Source organism: Aedes aegypti, chromosome 2 (genome assembly GCF_002204515.2).
Source record: "Aedes aegypti strain LVP_AGWG chromosome 2, AaegL5.0 Primary Assembly, whole genome shotgun sequence".
Taxonomy (NCBI): Eukaryota; Metazoa; Arthropoda; class Insecta; order Diptera; family Culicidae; genus Aedes; species Aedes aegypti.
Window position 1 is genome coordinate 309,669 of NC_035108.1, and position 15,643 is coordinate 325,311.

General features: G+C 35.1%; 2 protein-coding genes across 7 annotated transcripts in view; one reads left to right on the plus strand and one right to left on the minus strand.

The window, feature by feature from the left end:
• The window catches only part of LOC5566138 (golgin subfamily A member 6-like protein 22), a 165,230-nt gene that overhangs the window by 54,716 nt on the left and 94,871 nt on the right, over window positions 1-15,643 (minus strand). The gene's annotated exons all lie outside the window — the stretch shown is intronic.
• Window positions 2,648-12,303, plus strand: LOC5566123 (laminin subunit gamma-1). Of its 3 annotated transcripts, XM_021839660.1 has the most exons (13): window positions 2,688-2,732; window positions 3,188-3,190; window positions 3,446-3,719; window positions 4,155-4,721; window positions 4,784-5,093; window positions 5,514-6,902; window positions 6,967-7,164; window positions 7,356-7,469; window positions 7,528-8,830; window positions 8,895-9,144; window positions 9,202-9,288; window positions 11,447-11,747; window positions 11,833-12,143. In XM_021839660.1, the coding sequence occupies exons 3-13, from the start codon at window positions 3,576-3,578 to the stop codon at window positions 12,042-12,044; spliced, it is 4,875 nt and encodes a 1,624-aa protein (XP_021695352.1). In that variant the 5' UTR covers window positions 2,688-2,732; window positions 3,188-3,190; window positions 3,446-3,575; the 3' UTR covers window positions 12,045-12,143. The 3 variants fall into 3 exon arrangements, with proteins under 3 accessions (XP_001650503.2, XP_021695353.1, XP_021695352.1); XM_001650453.2 differs by lacking the exon at window positions 3,188-3,190 and having other exon boundaries at window positions 2,648-2,732; window positions 11,833-12,303; XM_021839661.1 differs by lacking the exon at window positions 3,188-3,190 and having other exon boundaries at window positions 2,687-2,732; window positions 3,457-3,719.

Below are 15,643 nucleotides of genomic sequence, written 5' to 3' on the forward strand. Positions count from 1 at the left end.
GGTATTCCATTTATTTATAGGTGTTCCACTAAAAAACTCGAAGATTTATTGTCACCATAATTTTGTTTGAGTTATCGTTAGCTTAGTTAATAAATCGCATTAGCTATGTTAATTGAGGCCAGGAAATAGAGTTGGATTGTTTTAGTTATTTTTGTGTAATATAGTCAACTTACCCACTGGCATGTGAATAATTTAAATAATAGTCGAACTAAAAAAAAAAAAACATAAATATCGCCAGTTTATAAAAAATGCAATTTTTTGTTTTTTTTTACCCACAATAAAAATTATTTAAAAAATGAATGAGGATAGAAGAACAAATTAAAAAAAAATGACAGTCGAATAATCATCAAAGATCAATAATAGTGCAAGCATTCTTGTTGCAAAACTAGCAATATGTATAATTATGGTTATTTTTTGTTTATATCTAGATGTTTTGTAAAATGTTGTGATAAATGTTCTGAACTGATGCTTGATTATTTGATGCAATGGAATGGAATGATAGAATCTAAGGTGAAGATGAATCGAAGCCAAATCTAAAATTTCCAAGAGCACAAATCTGGAGAACCAAACTTCTGTTCAAGCTGAAAACCTAATCAGCTGGGGGTGACCAATCGATAAAGTTTTCAGCTCAAACGGGTGTTCGGTTCTCCAGAGTTGTGCTTTTGAGAAATTGAAGTTTGGCTTCGATTCATATTCACTTTAAATGCGAAAATTATTACTTTCAATTACTTTGAATAATGGGAAAATGTCGTTATTTTATATTATAAAATAAGGATTCACAGAACCAGTTTTTAATTCCAACAGTGTTAAAATTCTAAGAGGCAAGTTTAATCAGTAATTGTAATCAGTAAGATAACGGCAATTATTATTATAACATCAAACTAGGAAAAAAACACAGTATAGAGATATTGCTTTGCAAATTAACCATAAACACAGAAACATACGTCATTGAACATACTAAAATAAGTAAATGAAAACCGAAAATAGTACTATACCGATTTATTTAACTAGAACTTCTATCCTTTGCGATATACGCGTATTTCGGCCTCAACTATAAGGCCGTCTTCAGTGTCGTGTACCAGAAACGACAAAGTATACAAACTCTAATGTAATTAAATCGTTTAGTACTAAATCTGGTATTCATATACTTCCACTTTCAGGCATTCCACTAAACAGTTTGAAGATTTATTATTATACAAAAATTGTAAACACTTCCGAGTATTTATAACTTCAGCTTTCCCCACTAGTTTATTGTTCATCCAATATATCGTTGAAAAATAGTAAAAAGAATTCGTATGACATTTTGTCACAGTCTGAAATAGTATTTTAAAGTTTTATAAGTGTAAAGGTAGTTGATCAAAGAATATAAAACCAAAGAAGTAGCATAAGTAAAAATTATTATTAGATGTGATCCTGAATATATAATGATGATCCTAAATTAAATGAAACTAGATATTTTTTATATATTTCCATTAAATGCAGCGTTCCAAATCATGGAGGTACATCGAATTCCCCTAGACATTTGAAATAAATTTGATTGATCCACCAAGGTTTATTGGGGTCGTAGCGGTAAACGCGCAGCACGACCATCTGAGGGTCATGGGGTCGAACTCCGCCGATAGTTTTTTTTCTGGTTGGAAATTTTCTCGACTTGCGAGAAATTGCCAATTAACGAAAAAGGTCTCAGTTAATAACTGAACATTTTTCTGAGAACCTGTTTCTATCCCACTTGGGACATAACATCATGATGAAGAAGATTTTCTACATTAGATGAGCTTGTAAATATATATTCCATGCACTAATTTTGTTAAGAATAAATTCTACGGCTCTGCACAGCTACAACATGTTTTAAATATGAGTATATTTTCATAGACATATTAAGAGCATGAAAATTAAATTCTGACAAAATTTCTTGAAATGGTTCCACACATTATTGTAATTAGCCTAAACCTCTCTTCTGTTTTTCACTATATAAATGTAAAAAACGCAGTTCTTAACAAATATGCAAAGAGGCGCCGACTGGATGATTTGTGTTATTTATTTGTTTCAAATTTGCAAATTTGCGTAACACTAAACCGATTCAATATTTCATTTTTTAATAACACATCCTGTACGTTTTGCATGTATCCCATCATTGTCAGCGTGTTCGCCTTTGGAGAGGAAAATAATATTTTCTTTTTGATACAAGTGTGCAAAACCAATCTTAAATGATGTCTTTGATTAATCTTTCAGGCTTCTACATGGTTAATAATTAGACTCTGCTGGAATATAATGAGCTAAGTTCGAGCAGTAACTACATATGAGTTAAAAATAGAACATCCCGAATCCCGATCTGACAGCATATTCTACATTTTACGAGAGATCTAAACATTGGCGAGAAGGATTAAAACTAGTTCCACTCACGATCATTAAGATTTCTCATAACAAACGATCATTTTTTTTTCTGTACGTATAAGTCACAAATACATTGAGCAACTCATGCGCACATGTTCTTCTTTATGTGGAATATGCTGAACACGATCATATGATCATAGTCCAACTTGGCGAGTCGTGCCGGGATGGATTTATTCAAATGAATGTGTAAGTTAATCTCTCAACAACATGTTGTCGTTGTGTTAAGGAATACTGAGCAAGACGAGAATAAGGAGAACTCAAGAGAGCATGCTTTGGGAATCAACATTCAGTTGCACTTAAGATTTCGTTCAGTATTGAGGTTCGAGAGTCGTATAAAAGTATGTTTCCACGCATGGAGTGCACCATCTTAGTTCTAAGATAGATTGAAAGTGAACAATTTTTGGTTGTAGGCCAATTGTGATAAGTGATTGATTTCAAAAGTGACAATATAATTCATGAAGCAATTACTCATGTTAATTCGAAAAAGTAGAACAAAGTGAAGCATGCTACTGAGAATCATTCATTGGAAAAGTCTGTTCAACTTGAACCCTACATTATCTCGATTCGAGATAAGGTGCTTCAACATTCCGCTTGGTTCTTGATTCTAATATATGACGAAATTCCTGATGGTTTTTGAGCGCTTCATGTTACTAAATGATTTCATTCATGAAGAGAAAATCATTACTTTTTGCAACGAATGCTTTGAAATGATGACGTAATCGAAACATAAGTAAATCTTGTCCAAGCAAAAAAAGAGTCCATGATATCATTGCTTATTTCAAGATTCATGCAGTTTGTTTTAATTAACAGATGTGCGAGGTTTGCATAGTGAGTTGAAATATGAAGAATAGAGCGTACGGAATGATGGATACATGAGCAGACAGCATACAAATGTTTATTTTAGTCCGCTTTTTCGTGGTTAACCGATCTGATCTAGTGTTAGTGTCGAAATTCACTTTGTGCTCCACCCAGGCGATCGTGTAAATTTTAGTTGATACAACATATTTTTTGGCCAAATGTGCTTATCGGTCTAATAGTGCACGAACCGTAGTTTTTTTTCAGAAATATATCAATAGGTTTGCTGCTAACACAATGCAACTATTTGGTGGGGGCGCAAATTAGCTTAGCAATCAAAGGAGCATAAATCAATTCCATCAAAACTCTGGACAAAAATTATCAGGATGAAAATGGCTATCCAATTGCCAAAGACGATCATCCACTATTTATCAGTACTGGCAATACTAAGGGCAACTACGATCACGGCAAGTGATAATCAACACTATCTACCACCATTGGAATGTTACGATCCATACGGGAGACCGCAGGTGAGTGATTGCTGTAGACTAATAATATATCACTTAAATTGTAAATCTTGCTTGTATGTAAATTATGTTCAAGAATTGAATCTTTCAGAATAGTTACACAGATTACACACAAATCAAGATCGTCTATAGATAATTCAAATGAACCTATGGACACATCACAATAATTGATGCCAGTCTTAATTCAAGCTTGAAAAGGCCACACAACGTAGCGTAAATGAAAGTAATGATAATAAAAAAAGTACTTATAACTAGCGTATTATATTCCGGAAGCAAAATATCAGCTATTTCGTACGTTACAATTTTGATAAGGAAGCAACAAGCTGCTCTCTACGGCTTAGTGATACAATGAGATGGCATACACATTTTTTTCAATTTAGACCCAAGCGATTACGGAGGCACGCAGATGAATGTAATAATTGTCATCTACATTTTTAGCGCTGTATACCCGAGTTCGAGAATGCTGCATATCAGGTTGAAATAGAGGCCACCAACACTTGTGGCGAAGATGGTGTGACTAACTTTTGTGTGCAAACTGGATACTCCAATCGGAAGAGTTGCGATGATTGTAGAGAAAATCAACATGCTCCACATTTTTTGACCGATTTACATGATCCAACCAACCCTACATGGTGGCAATCAGAAACAATGTTCGAAGGAATCCAGTACCCAAATCAAGTGAATCTAACGCTAAATCTTGGAAAATCGTTTGACATCACGTACATTCGAATTGTTTTTTACTCACCGCGTCCTGAATCATTTGCCATTTACAAGCGAGTAACACCAAATGGCACGTGGACTCCATATCAATACTACAGTGCCACATGCCGAGACACATATGGTCTTCCAGATTCTCTTTCGGTAATGAAGGGAGAGGATGAATCTCGTGCATTATGTACTAGCGAGTACAGTGACATTTCACCCTTGCGAGATGGTAATATAGCTTTCTCATCGCTTGAAGGAAGACCCAGTGCAATAAACTTTGAACACAGCCTGGAATTACAGGTAATTTAGCAACGAAGGATATGATGAATAGTTCTGGATAATCTGTATATACAATATTTCAGCAATGGGTAACCGCCACTGATATTCGCATAACGCTGGACCGCTTGAACACTTTCGGAGATGAAGTATTTGGCGATGCTCAGGTGCTTCAATCTTACTTTTATGCTATAGCCGATATTGCAGTTGGCGCCAGGTGTAAATGTAACGGTCATGCAAGTGAATGTATCACAAGTACCAGCAATAGTGGTCAACGAGGACGAGTATGTAAATGCCAACATTATACCGATGGGCCAGATTGTGAAAAATGTTTACCTTTTTATAATGATGCACCATGGGGACGAGCCACATCGAAGAATGTTCATGAGTGCAAACGTGAGTAATAACTAACCAAAATATGTGACTTGACATGAAACAATTGATGGTGTCAGCCGTTTCTTCTTTGATCAATTTTAAACCAGTAATGTCAGTTTCCATTTAAGAAAAGTTGTCACCGAGGGCACATTTTCTCTCATCCTTTTGAACGATATTCTCGATAGCCTTTGTAGAATCGTTTCATTCCATTATAAGCCGTTTGGTCGCTGAGTCAAGTCGCGAAGTCAATCAACATCGAAAAGCAACATGAATAATATTTCAATACTTTTGATAGCAATAATTCTGTTGTGCAATAAATTAGAGGCTTACATTCACAAAAATAAAAAAAATGTGTCTTTACCGTGGTATTTCATAAATTGTATAATCCAATTATAAGTTAGTCGGTAAAGGATAATTGAACATGGTTTTGAACTATTTCAGCGTGCAACTGTAACGGATATTCAACGAAATGTTTCTTCGATCGTCAACTGTATAATTTGACTGGCCATGGAGGACATTGTATCGAATGTGGTGCCAATCGTGATGGACCGAATTGTGAACGGTGCAAGGAGAATTTCTATATGCGTGAAGATGGCTATTGCATCAATTGTGGTTGTGATTCAACGGGATCTAGGTCACTGCAATGTAATGCGGAAGGAAAATGCCAGTGCAAACCTGGAGTAACGGGAGAAAAGTGCGATCGCTGTGAAAATAACTTTTACAATTTCGGACCTCATGGTTGTCAACCTTGTAATTGCGACGTTAGAGGTTCCTTCGACAATACTCCATCATGTGATCCCAACACTGGAATTTGTGCTTGCAAGGAAAATGTAGAAGGACGTCACTGTCGCGAGTGCCGGCCGGGATACTTCAATTTGGATTTGGAAAATAAGTTTGGATGTACTCCATGTTTCTGTTATGGTCATACCAGTGAGTGCACAAGTGCTGCAGGATACTCGATAGTGTCTACCACTTCTAATTTCAACAAGCATAAAGAAAAGTGGACAGCCGCAACTGCAAGTGGAACTGCTGTAGATATCAAGTACAATTCAAAAGGACAAACTATCGGTGTCGGTGCGCAAGGATATGAACCGATATACTTCCTGGCTCCAGACCGTTTTCTCGGCGATCAACGAGCATCATACAATAAGGTTTTGAAATTCCGACTTCAACTCGTTGGACAACCAAGACCAGATGTGTCTACGTTTGATGTCATACTACAAGGATCAAACAGTAGTATATCGCTGCCAATATTTGCACAAAATCAACAAATGCCTGATGACGAGATGAAAGAATTTTCCTTCACGCTTCATGAACATCCTGAATATTCTTGGCAGCCATCTATGTCAGCTAGAGGGTTTATGTCTATACTGAGCAACCTCACTGCCATTAAAATAAGAGCTATTTACTCCGACTATGGCGAAGCATTTTTGGATGATGTTGAATTGCAAACTGCACATCGAGGAGCAGCTGGGCGGCCAGCAACTTGGATTGAACAATGCACATGTCCAGAAGGCTATTTGGGTCAATTTTGCGAATCATGTGCGCCAGGTTATAGACACAACCCCGCTCTGGGTGGACCATTTATGCCTTGCATACCTTGCGATTGCAATAAACATGCAGAGATATGCGATTCTGAAACTGGACGTTGTATATGCCAACATAATACTGCAGGTGATACGTGCGATCAGTGTGCAAAGGGATATTATGGTAACGCTTTAGGAGGAACTCCTTATGATTGTAAACGTTGCCCTTGTCCAAATAATGGAGCATGTATGCAAATGGCAGACGAATCAGTGATATGCTTGGAATGCCCAGTTGGATACTTTGGTAATTTTTATTTTTTTACAATAAAATATTCGAGCATCCAGATCAATATTATTTCTGTTTCAAGGCCCTCGATGTGAACTATGTTCCGATGGCTATTATGGAGATCCAACCGGTGTCCACGGTGCCATTCGAATGTGCCAATCATGCGATTGTAATGGCAATGTTGATCCAAACGCAGTCGGTAATTGTAATCGCACTACTGGTGAATGCTTAAAGTGTATTCACAATACAGCTGGCGTCCACTGCGACCAATGTTTACCAGGTGAGCAATGATTAAACGTTTCAAAGGCAAGATAAGATAGACTCTGAGTGATGTGTACATACAGGGAACTAAAATGTCGCCAAAATTGGTTTTGGTTTGGAGCATATCAATAAATATTTTAGTTTTCTGTTCCGGTTAATTGATGTAAATTAGAATTTTTGTAACTGACACTAACAAAATTCTTTTTAAAGGTCACTTTGGAGATCCACTGGCATTACCTCACGGTAACTGTGAACAATGTAGTTGCTATCCTAGAGGCACCGAACAAACGGACAAGGGCATTTCCATCTGTGATCCCAATAATGGTAATTATGAATTATTGTTTTGCGTACGCACATATCATTTATTCAATTACTGTTTTAGGAAATTGTCAATGCAAGCCTAACGTAATTGGTCGTAATTGTAACGAGTGCAAGAATGGTTACTGGAACATAATATCTGGAAACGGTTGTGAAAATTGCAATTGTGATCCAACGGGAAGCTTCAATTCATCATGCGATACATACACTGGAGAATGCTATTGTAAGCCAGGAGTTGTCGGCAAAAAATGCGACAAATGTGCAGTAGCACATTATGGATTTTCACTAGAAGGATGTAACTCTTGTGACTGTGACCCAAGCGGTTCGAAGGGTTCCCAATGCGATCAATATGGACAGTGCCCATGTAATGACAATGTCGAAGGTAGACGTTGTGATCGTTGTAAAGAGAACAAGTATGATCGCCATCAAGGTTGTCTCGATTGTCCAGCGTGCTACAACTTAGTGCAAGAAGCAGCAAACGAACACCGTCAAAAGTTGGCTAACTTGAACAAAATTTTACAAGACATCCAATCCAAACCAATTGTAATAGATGATAACGAATTTGTATCGAAACTAAGAGCCGTTCAAGATAAAATTGATATTTTAGTAGAAGATGCAAAGAGTGGTTCTGGTGGAGGAGATAAGACACTAAATGAGATGTTGCAAGATTTAGAGAAACGTTTAGAAACTGTTGAAGATTTACTCAACAAGGCAGATCAATCTCAAAAAACGATGGATTTGAAAATAGGCAAAGGAACCAGCAATGCAACAATAGCAAACACTCAAATAAAAGAGGCTCGTAAGGAACTTGATAACGCAATCGACATATTACAAACTGATGGAAATGGAGCCTTAAATAGAGCTCGAGATATTTCAGGCCGACTGGGTAATCAAACCAACCAAATTAGTGGAATTTCTCGAGAAGCCCGACAATACGCAGATCAGTTTAAAAAAGAAGCCGATGAAAATAAAAAAGAAGCTGAAGAGGCTCTTGATAAGGCCACTAAGGCTCATAATATGGCCAAAAATACAATTAACTTACAGTCTAACATAAGCGAAGAATTCCGAACGAATATTTCTTCTGAATTACAACAAGCTAAAGACAAACTTAATACAGTGTCAAAGTTAACAGAACAAGCATTAACAAAAGCAAATGAAGTGTATGATGATGCTCTATCCCTTTTCGTGGCAGTGAACAATTTATCTCCTCCCAGCATTGATATTGACCAGATCAAAAAAGAGTCCAACAGATACAACAAAGAAGCAGATAAAATCAATCAAGATTTAGATATAACTATAGAAGATCACAACACTCTATTAACCGACGTCAGCGAAAACATAGAGCTTGCAAACACGCTACTTGAAAGGTAATTCTCGTATATGTATTTCACATTTACAAACATCGATAAATATCTAACTTATCTCTTCTAGAGCTGAGTCGCAGAAGGATGATGCGATCAGAGCCGTCCAAGAGTTGGAATTCGCAAGAGAATTAGCGGAGAAAGCAGTAGCAGAAGGGGATGGAACCCTTAAGAAAGCCAACTTTACCTACCACACACTCTCTGGGTTCAAAAATCAAGTTGAAGAATCGAAACAAAAAGCCGCAGAAGCCCTCAAATCTGTGCCCAGTATTAAAAGACAAATAGAAAACGCTATTGAACTGATTGCCAATTCAGAAGCAGTGAGTAAATTTTTTTTTTCTTAACAATTCCTTTATTCTTCAATAAATCAATTTTAGGCATTGAAAAACGCCAACATAAACGCTGCGGAATCTCGTAGTAATGCGCAAACCGCTCAGAAAAAATACGCCGAAGAAGCATCTAAGGTAAGGATTACATTCATATAAATATCGGCACAAGTTTGTGTTGTTCCTTACAAGCACTATCAAAGTCGTTTAAAAATTTAAACCGAATATGGGGGACGGACCTGGTGTAGTGGTTAGAACACACGCCTCTCACGCCGAGGACCTGAGATCGAATCCCATCCCCGAGATAGTCACAAAAAATTTCAGTGACGACTTCCTTCGGAAGGGAAGTAAAGCCGTTAATCCCGAGATGAACTAGCCCAGGGCTAAAAATCTCGTTAATAAAGATAGAAAAAAAATAAATAAAATAAACCGAATACGATACTTTTTAAATTAATTATGAGGAACCAATAATTTGCACTAGTGTAGATTAATTGCAATTAAAACCCTTGATAAATAATTGATAAATAAAATGGGACAAAAGATTCCTTTTAGGATTTCTAGCTCAATAAAAGCCCAATATTATTAATGTCATAGTGGTTCACTCCGAATATTATAGAAATCGATTGAGATTTGGAAAAGTTATGGCTATTTGTTGGTTTTGCGCTAAAATATCAATTTTCGATAAAATTTTCCTTCGGAAGGGAAGTAAAGCCGTTAATCCCGAGATGAACTAGCCCAGGGCTAAAAATCTCGTTAATAAAGATAGAAAAAAAAAATAAATAAAATAAACCGAATACGATACTTTTTAAATTAATTATGAGGAACCAATAATTTGCACTAGTGTAGATTAATTGCAATTAAAACCCTTGATAAATAATTGATAAATAAAATGGGACAAAAGATTCCTTTTAGGATTTCTAGCTCAATAAAAGCCCAATATTATTAATGTCATAGTGGTTCACTCCGAATATTATAGAAATCGATTGAGATTTGGAAAAGTTATGGCTATTTGTTGGTTTTGCGCTAAAATATCAATTTTCGATAAAATTTTCATTGCATGGATCAAAATAAAAATAAAATCTCATTTCATTTTTTATTTAAGGGCGTTGCTATGCATTTTATAAGGATGCTGTGAAGTGCTTTGGCTTTTCATTATTATTTGGAAATAAAATGTTTGTTTCTGGCCCATAGTAGAGTAAAAGTTCGAGCCTTTATGGGCGGTGTTTAGTTAGATCAGACAAAGTGCTTTTTGTGAAATTCAGAAACATATACTCCAAGAATTTGGAAGGACTTAATATTTGCACTATTTGCCGTAATATTGTAAATAATCTATTTGGTGAATCGTCTATATCGAAACTGCATTTGAAAAATCAAAATTGTAGAAATCCTTGACTTATTTTTACAAGGCCAAAATATCATCTAGTCTGACCACCGACCATATTGTCTCACGAAAAAACTTACCTAAAATTTACATATTATCTTTAAATTTGGCAATATATACAAATCATGCGAAAAAGACATAAAAATATCACGTTTTACCACAGTTTTGAAAAAAAACAGCAGTTTTTGGGTATATAACATATAACCCTGTTTGGTGCCTTTTTTTGTAAATTTGATTTTGATCAACTATTTGCACATCAAAATAGCCATCCTATGTAAAGTTTCCAAAAAACATCGATATAGACAAATTTGCTGGATACACTTGCAGTAAAACATTTGCCTATTTTTAGTTATATATGTTATAGCAGTTTTAAAATTGTGTTTTTATTGTCTCAAACAAATTTTTGTATCACCAGTGCGTGTAGCTTAAGGTTTTTTCCGACTTGATTTTTCTTAAATATGAATGAGTCACCTTGAACTATACTGCGTACACAAAAACTTTATGATCATGATGTATAAAACCAGGGGCCTTCTTAAGTCGAGTGGTTAGAGTACACAGCTACAAAGCAAAGCCATGCTGAAGGTGTCTTGGTTCGATTCCCGGTTGGTCCAGAGTGTTTTCGTAATGAAAATTTCTTTGACTTCCTTGAACATAGAGTATCATCGATATACGATATACAAATGCGAATGTGGCAACTTTGGCAAAAAAGCTCTCAGTTAATAACTGTGGCAGTGCTCATAAGAACACTAAGCTAAGGAGCAGGCTTTGTCCCAGTGAGGACGTAATGAAGAAGAAGAAAAAGAAGATGCATAAGAACTATAAGGGACAAATTTTTAAATATTGATCTATTTTTATTTTACAAGTATACAAATAATAAGACATCCATATTCATTATTAAATATTTGTTTTATTTAGCTCGCTGACAACATCAAAAAGAGAGCCAATACAACGAAAAATACTGCTCGAGATTTGAGGCATGAAGCCGACCAATTGAATGGCCGATTAGCTAAAACTGAGAACAGTCTATCCGAACGAGAAACGAATATTCGTAAGGATTTCAACCTTACGAAAGAGGCTAAGGAAAAAGTTGGACAAGCTCAGCTCAACTCAAACGAAGCAAAAACGCAAGTCGATAAAGCTATGAAAGATATCAAGGCTATAATTGATGAACTGGCTGATTTACGCGACATTGACGTTCAAAGTCTGGATGCGTTAGGTAAGTGCATGCTGAAAGAACAATTTGATAAGAATAATATAATACCATTATATTCATTATCGTTTACTTCTAATTTGTATTACAGAGGACCGTTTGATGGCGGCTGAGAAAGAGTTGGAGGATGCACAGCTTACAAACAAGTTACACGTGCTAAACGAGTCGAAAAACATTCAGTCACAAAACATCAAAAGTTATCAACGCGAATTAGCAGAACTGGAAACCGAAGTGGCAAATATCAAAATGATTGCAGACTCTTTACCTGAACATTGTTACAAAAGAACACGACTCGAGCCATAAATAGATCGTATGTGACGGAACGCGATAGCTGCCTTCTTCATCAACATCCGTGTTTCATCGTCATCATAAAATTCTATGGACCGTTTGATCAAAATAATGCATTTATAAAGCATCGATGTGCCAACCACGAACAATATAATTTAAGACATATATTTTAAAACAATGTGTGTTTAAACGGGAATGTCAGAAAATACTCCGTCACTCGTATTTAATCAATACTAAAATTATATATATGGTTCTGAAATACAATTGTTCAAACCAAAAGTTCAAATAATATAACAAACTTTTACAGTTACTTAAAAATGAAATAAAAATCAATAAATAAAATTATATGCGTTTTAACAAATAATAAAAACTATTCCCACACATTATTGAATATCACCTATCATTTACAACTCTTTTGAATCAACAATTAGAATACTTATAGGCTGCACTGCCCATACTCGCATAACAGTCCCATAATCTATGGGATTTCCTATATAAATGGGACTGTTATGCGAGTATGGACAGTGCAGCGCACTCAAACATCAGTTTAAATGGCAGTTGTGTAGCAGTAAATTGCTATTACGTGGCGGTATTTCATAAGAATATATGGAAACAAATTCATGAAGCGTGTGGCAAACCCGAATTAATTTTTAAAAGACGATTTATTACTGTTTTGGGATTTTGAACGGTTGATTCAAATACATGGTAATTGACTAATCAGCCACCCGCAGCGCTCGTACCGTTTTTGTTCGTGCTTGATATTTGCACACTATTGCCACCTGTTATCCCATAATAACTATAATTTTCAAGAAATTCTATCCTCTATGGCCATATCTTTAACCTGTACGATAGATTTTATTTCAGTGCAAAATCGTTTGAGCATTGTTCTAAGGAAAATTCTCATAATAGAGTCGGTGTACTTATAGTAGATAACCCCCTATAGTCACACTAGTGGCTTTTAATGGTCGTTTTGTTACACATCTTCGAAAAGTTTTTTTATATATATAAATACTGCCGTGAATCGCAAGTCAGTCCCATCTGCATTTTCGTCAAAATTGAGTTGAGTTCAGTTTACAACATATTTTTCAATGCTCTTTCAGCTCAACTCATAAGACAATATGATTTGTTCGGAATATTAGGAAAAAATAGCAAGTCAAATTGTCCCATAATGAAAAGTAACCGCATATCCGTCCCACTACAGATTTCCACCCCGTGTAACACAGAAAATAACCGTGTTTTGATCATCTCTATATTTTTCTCGAAAAGATATCGAGGTGAAAAGCAAGTTGTGAAAGTTTTATTAAGATCTGATCATGTTTCAATCCTCTGGGATTTTTTGAATTTTCATATGGGAAACGAGTTTGGAAACTTTCTCAATGCCTACATTTCACAGATGGAGCTGATTTGCGTTTCACGGCAGTATATGTCAGATGCTGTTCATTTAAGTACCTTTGATTCAGTGCTTAATTTTGTTCAAAAAACGATCAGAATAAATAGTCAAATATGATTGTTATTATTATTTTTCTAACAAAAAAAAAGAAAAAATAAAGAACTTTAAAGGTTAAATATAAAAGTTTTATAAACATACGGTTTTGTTTTATGTTTTGCCTACGCCGTGTTAGTTCGCGTTAGTGTTAGTTAGCGCTACTATAGGAACAGAAATTAGAAATAGTGATTCTCAGGGATTGAATCCTGAGAAAATTGAGAGAATCTCTCACTTATCGCTCTCTGTATGATATGTAGCACAATATGAAAGCTTGTTAATCATATTATATATATATATATATAGCCATTCCATGAAAAACCGATCTAGTGGGTCTCCGAATTCCGTGCAAATTTGCTATTTTGTTCCTTATTCGAAATAAGGATTTTGTCAATTTTGTCTGAATAGTTGAAATTTTAAGCTTTCATTCCATTGGAAATCGGTTAAGCTGTTATAAGTTAATTTTTCTTAAACATTACAAATCTAATGCGCTGGGGCCCAGATAGCCGTAGCGGTAAACGCGCAGCTATTCAGCAAGACCAAGCTGAGGGTCGTGGGTTCGAATCCCACCCATCGAGGATCTTTTCGGGTTGGAAATTTTCTCGACTTCCCAGGGCATAGAGTATCTTCGTACCTGCCACACGATATACACATGCAAAAATGGTCAATTGGCAAAGAAAGCTCTCAGTTAATAACTGTGGAAGTGCTCATAAGAACACTAAGCTGAGAAGCAGGCTTTGTCCCAGTTGGGACGTAACGCCAGAAAGAAGAAGAAGAAGAAATCTAATGCGCTGAGACCTACAGTGTGTGCCGATAAAAAATGACTGAATTTTATTTTCAAAAAAAAAATAACCCAAAAACTAAAAAACATACATCGCTGAAAATTTGACAGTATACGTAAAATTTTCTGAACTTTCAAGAAAAAATGAGAACAGCGATAGCCCCTTTGGTCCCGAGGCCTTCAAAACACGAAAAAACGGAAACTTGAGTTTTTTCATGTGAAAAACACAATTTTTGTGAAATTAAAATTAAAAATAACAAATAAAAAATTTGCAATATCTCGATTTTTCTGGTCACCCTAATCAAAAAATCCAAAAATACGTGTATCCTTATTTCGGGGAGACCCACTAAATCGGTTTTATATATATATATATATATATATATATATATATATATACATATATATATATATATATATATATATATATATATATATATATATATATATATATATATATATTTATATATATATATATATATATATATATATATATATATATATATATATATGTATATATATATATATATATATATATATATATATATATATATATATAAAACCGATTTAGTGGGTCTCCCCGAAATAAGGATACACGTATTTTTGGATTTTTTGATTATATATATATATATATAACCGATGTAGTGGGTCTCCGAATTCCGGGAAAATTTGCTATTTTGTTCCTTATCCGAAATAAGGATACACGTATTTTTGGATTTTTTGATTAGGGTGACCATTTCCGAAATAGGGTGACCAGAAAAATCGCGATTTTGCAAAATGTTTATTTAAAAAAAAAATTATAACTTTTGAACCGTTTGACCGATTTTCAATCTTTTTGGACGAAATGAAGGCTAAAGATTTTGACTTTTCAGGAAAAATATAAAATTTCACAAAAATTGTGTGTTTTTACATGAAAAAACTCAATAGTTTCCGTTTCTTCGTGTTTTGAAGGCCTCGGGACCAAAGGGGCTATCGCTGTTCTCATTTTTTCTTGAAAGTTCAGAAAATTTGACGTATACTGTCAAATTTTCAGCGATGTATGTTTTTTAGTTTCTGAGATATATTTTTTTGAAAATAAAAAATCAGTCATTTTTATCGGCACACACTGTAGGTCTCAGCGCATTAGATTTGTAATGTTTAAAAAAAATTATAACTTTTGAACAGCTTAACCGATTTCCAATCTTTTTGTATGGAATGAAAGCTTAAAATTTCAACTAAGACGGGGTTGGTGGTCTGATGGCTACCGCTTCTGCTTCATATGCAGAAGGTCATGGGTTCAATCCCAGGCCCGTCCCTTTCCTCGTACTTTGTAGTTGTGTATCTCTCCCTTGCTTCTATCTTCCATTCTAAATA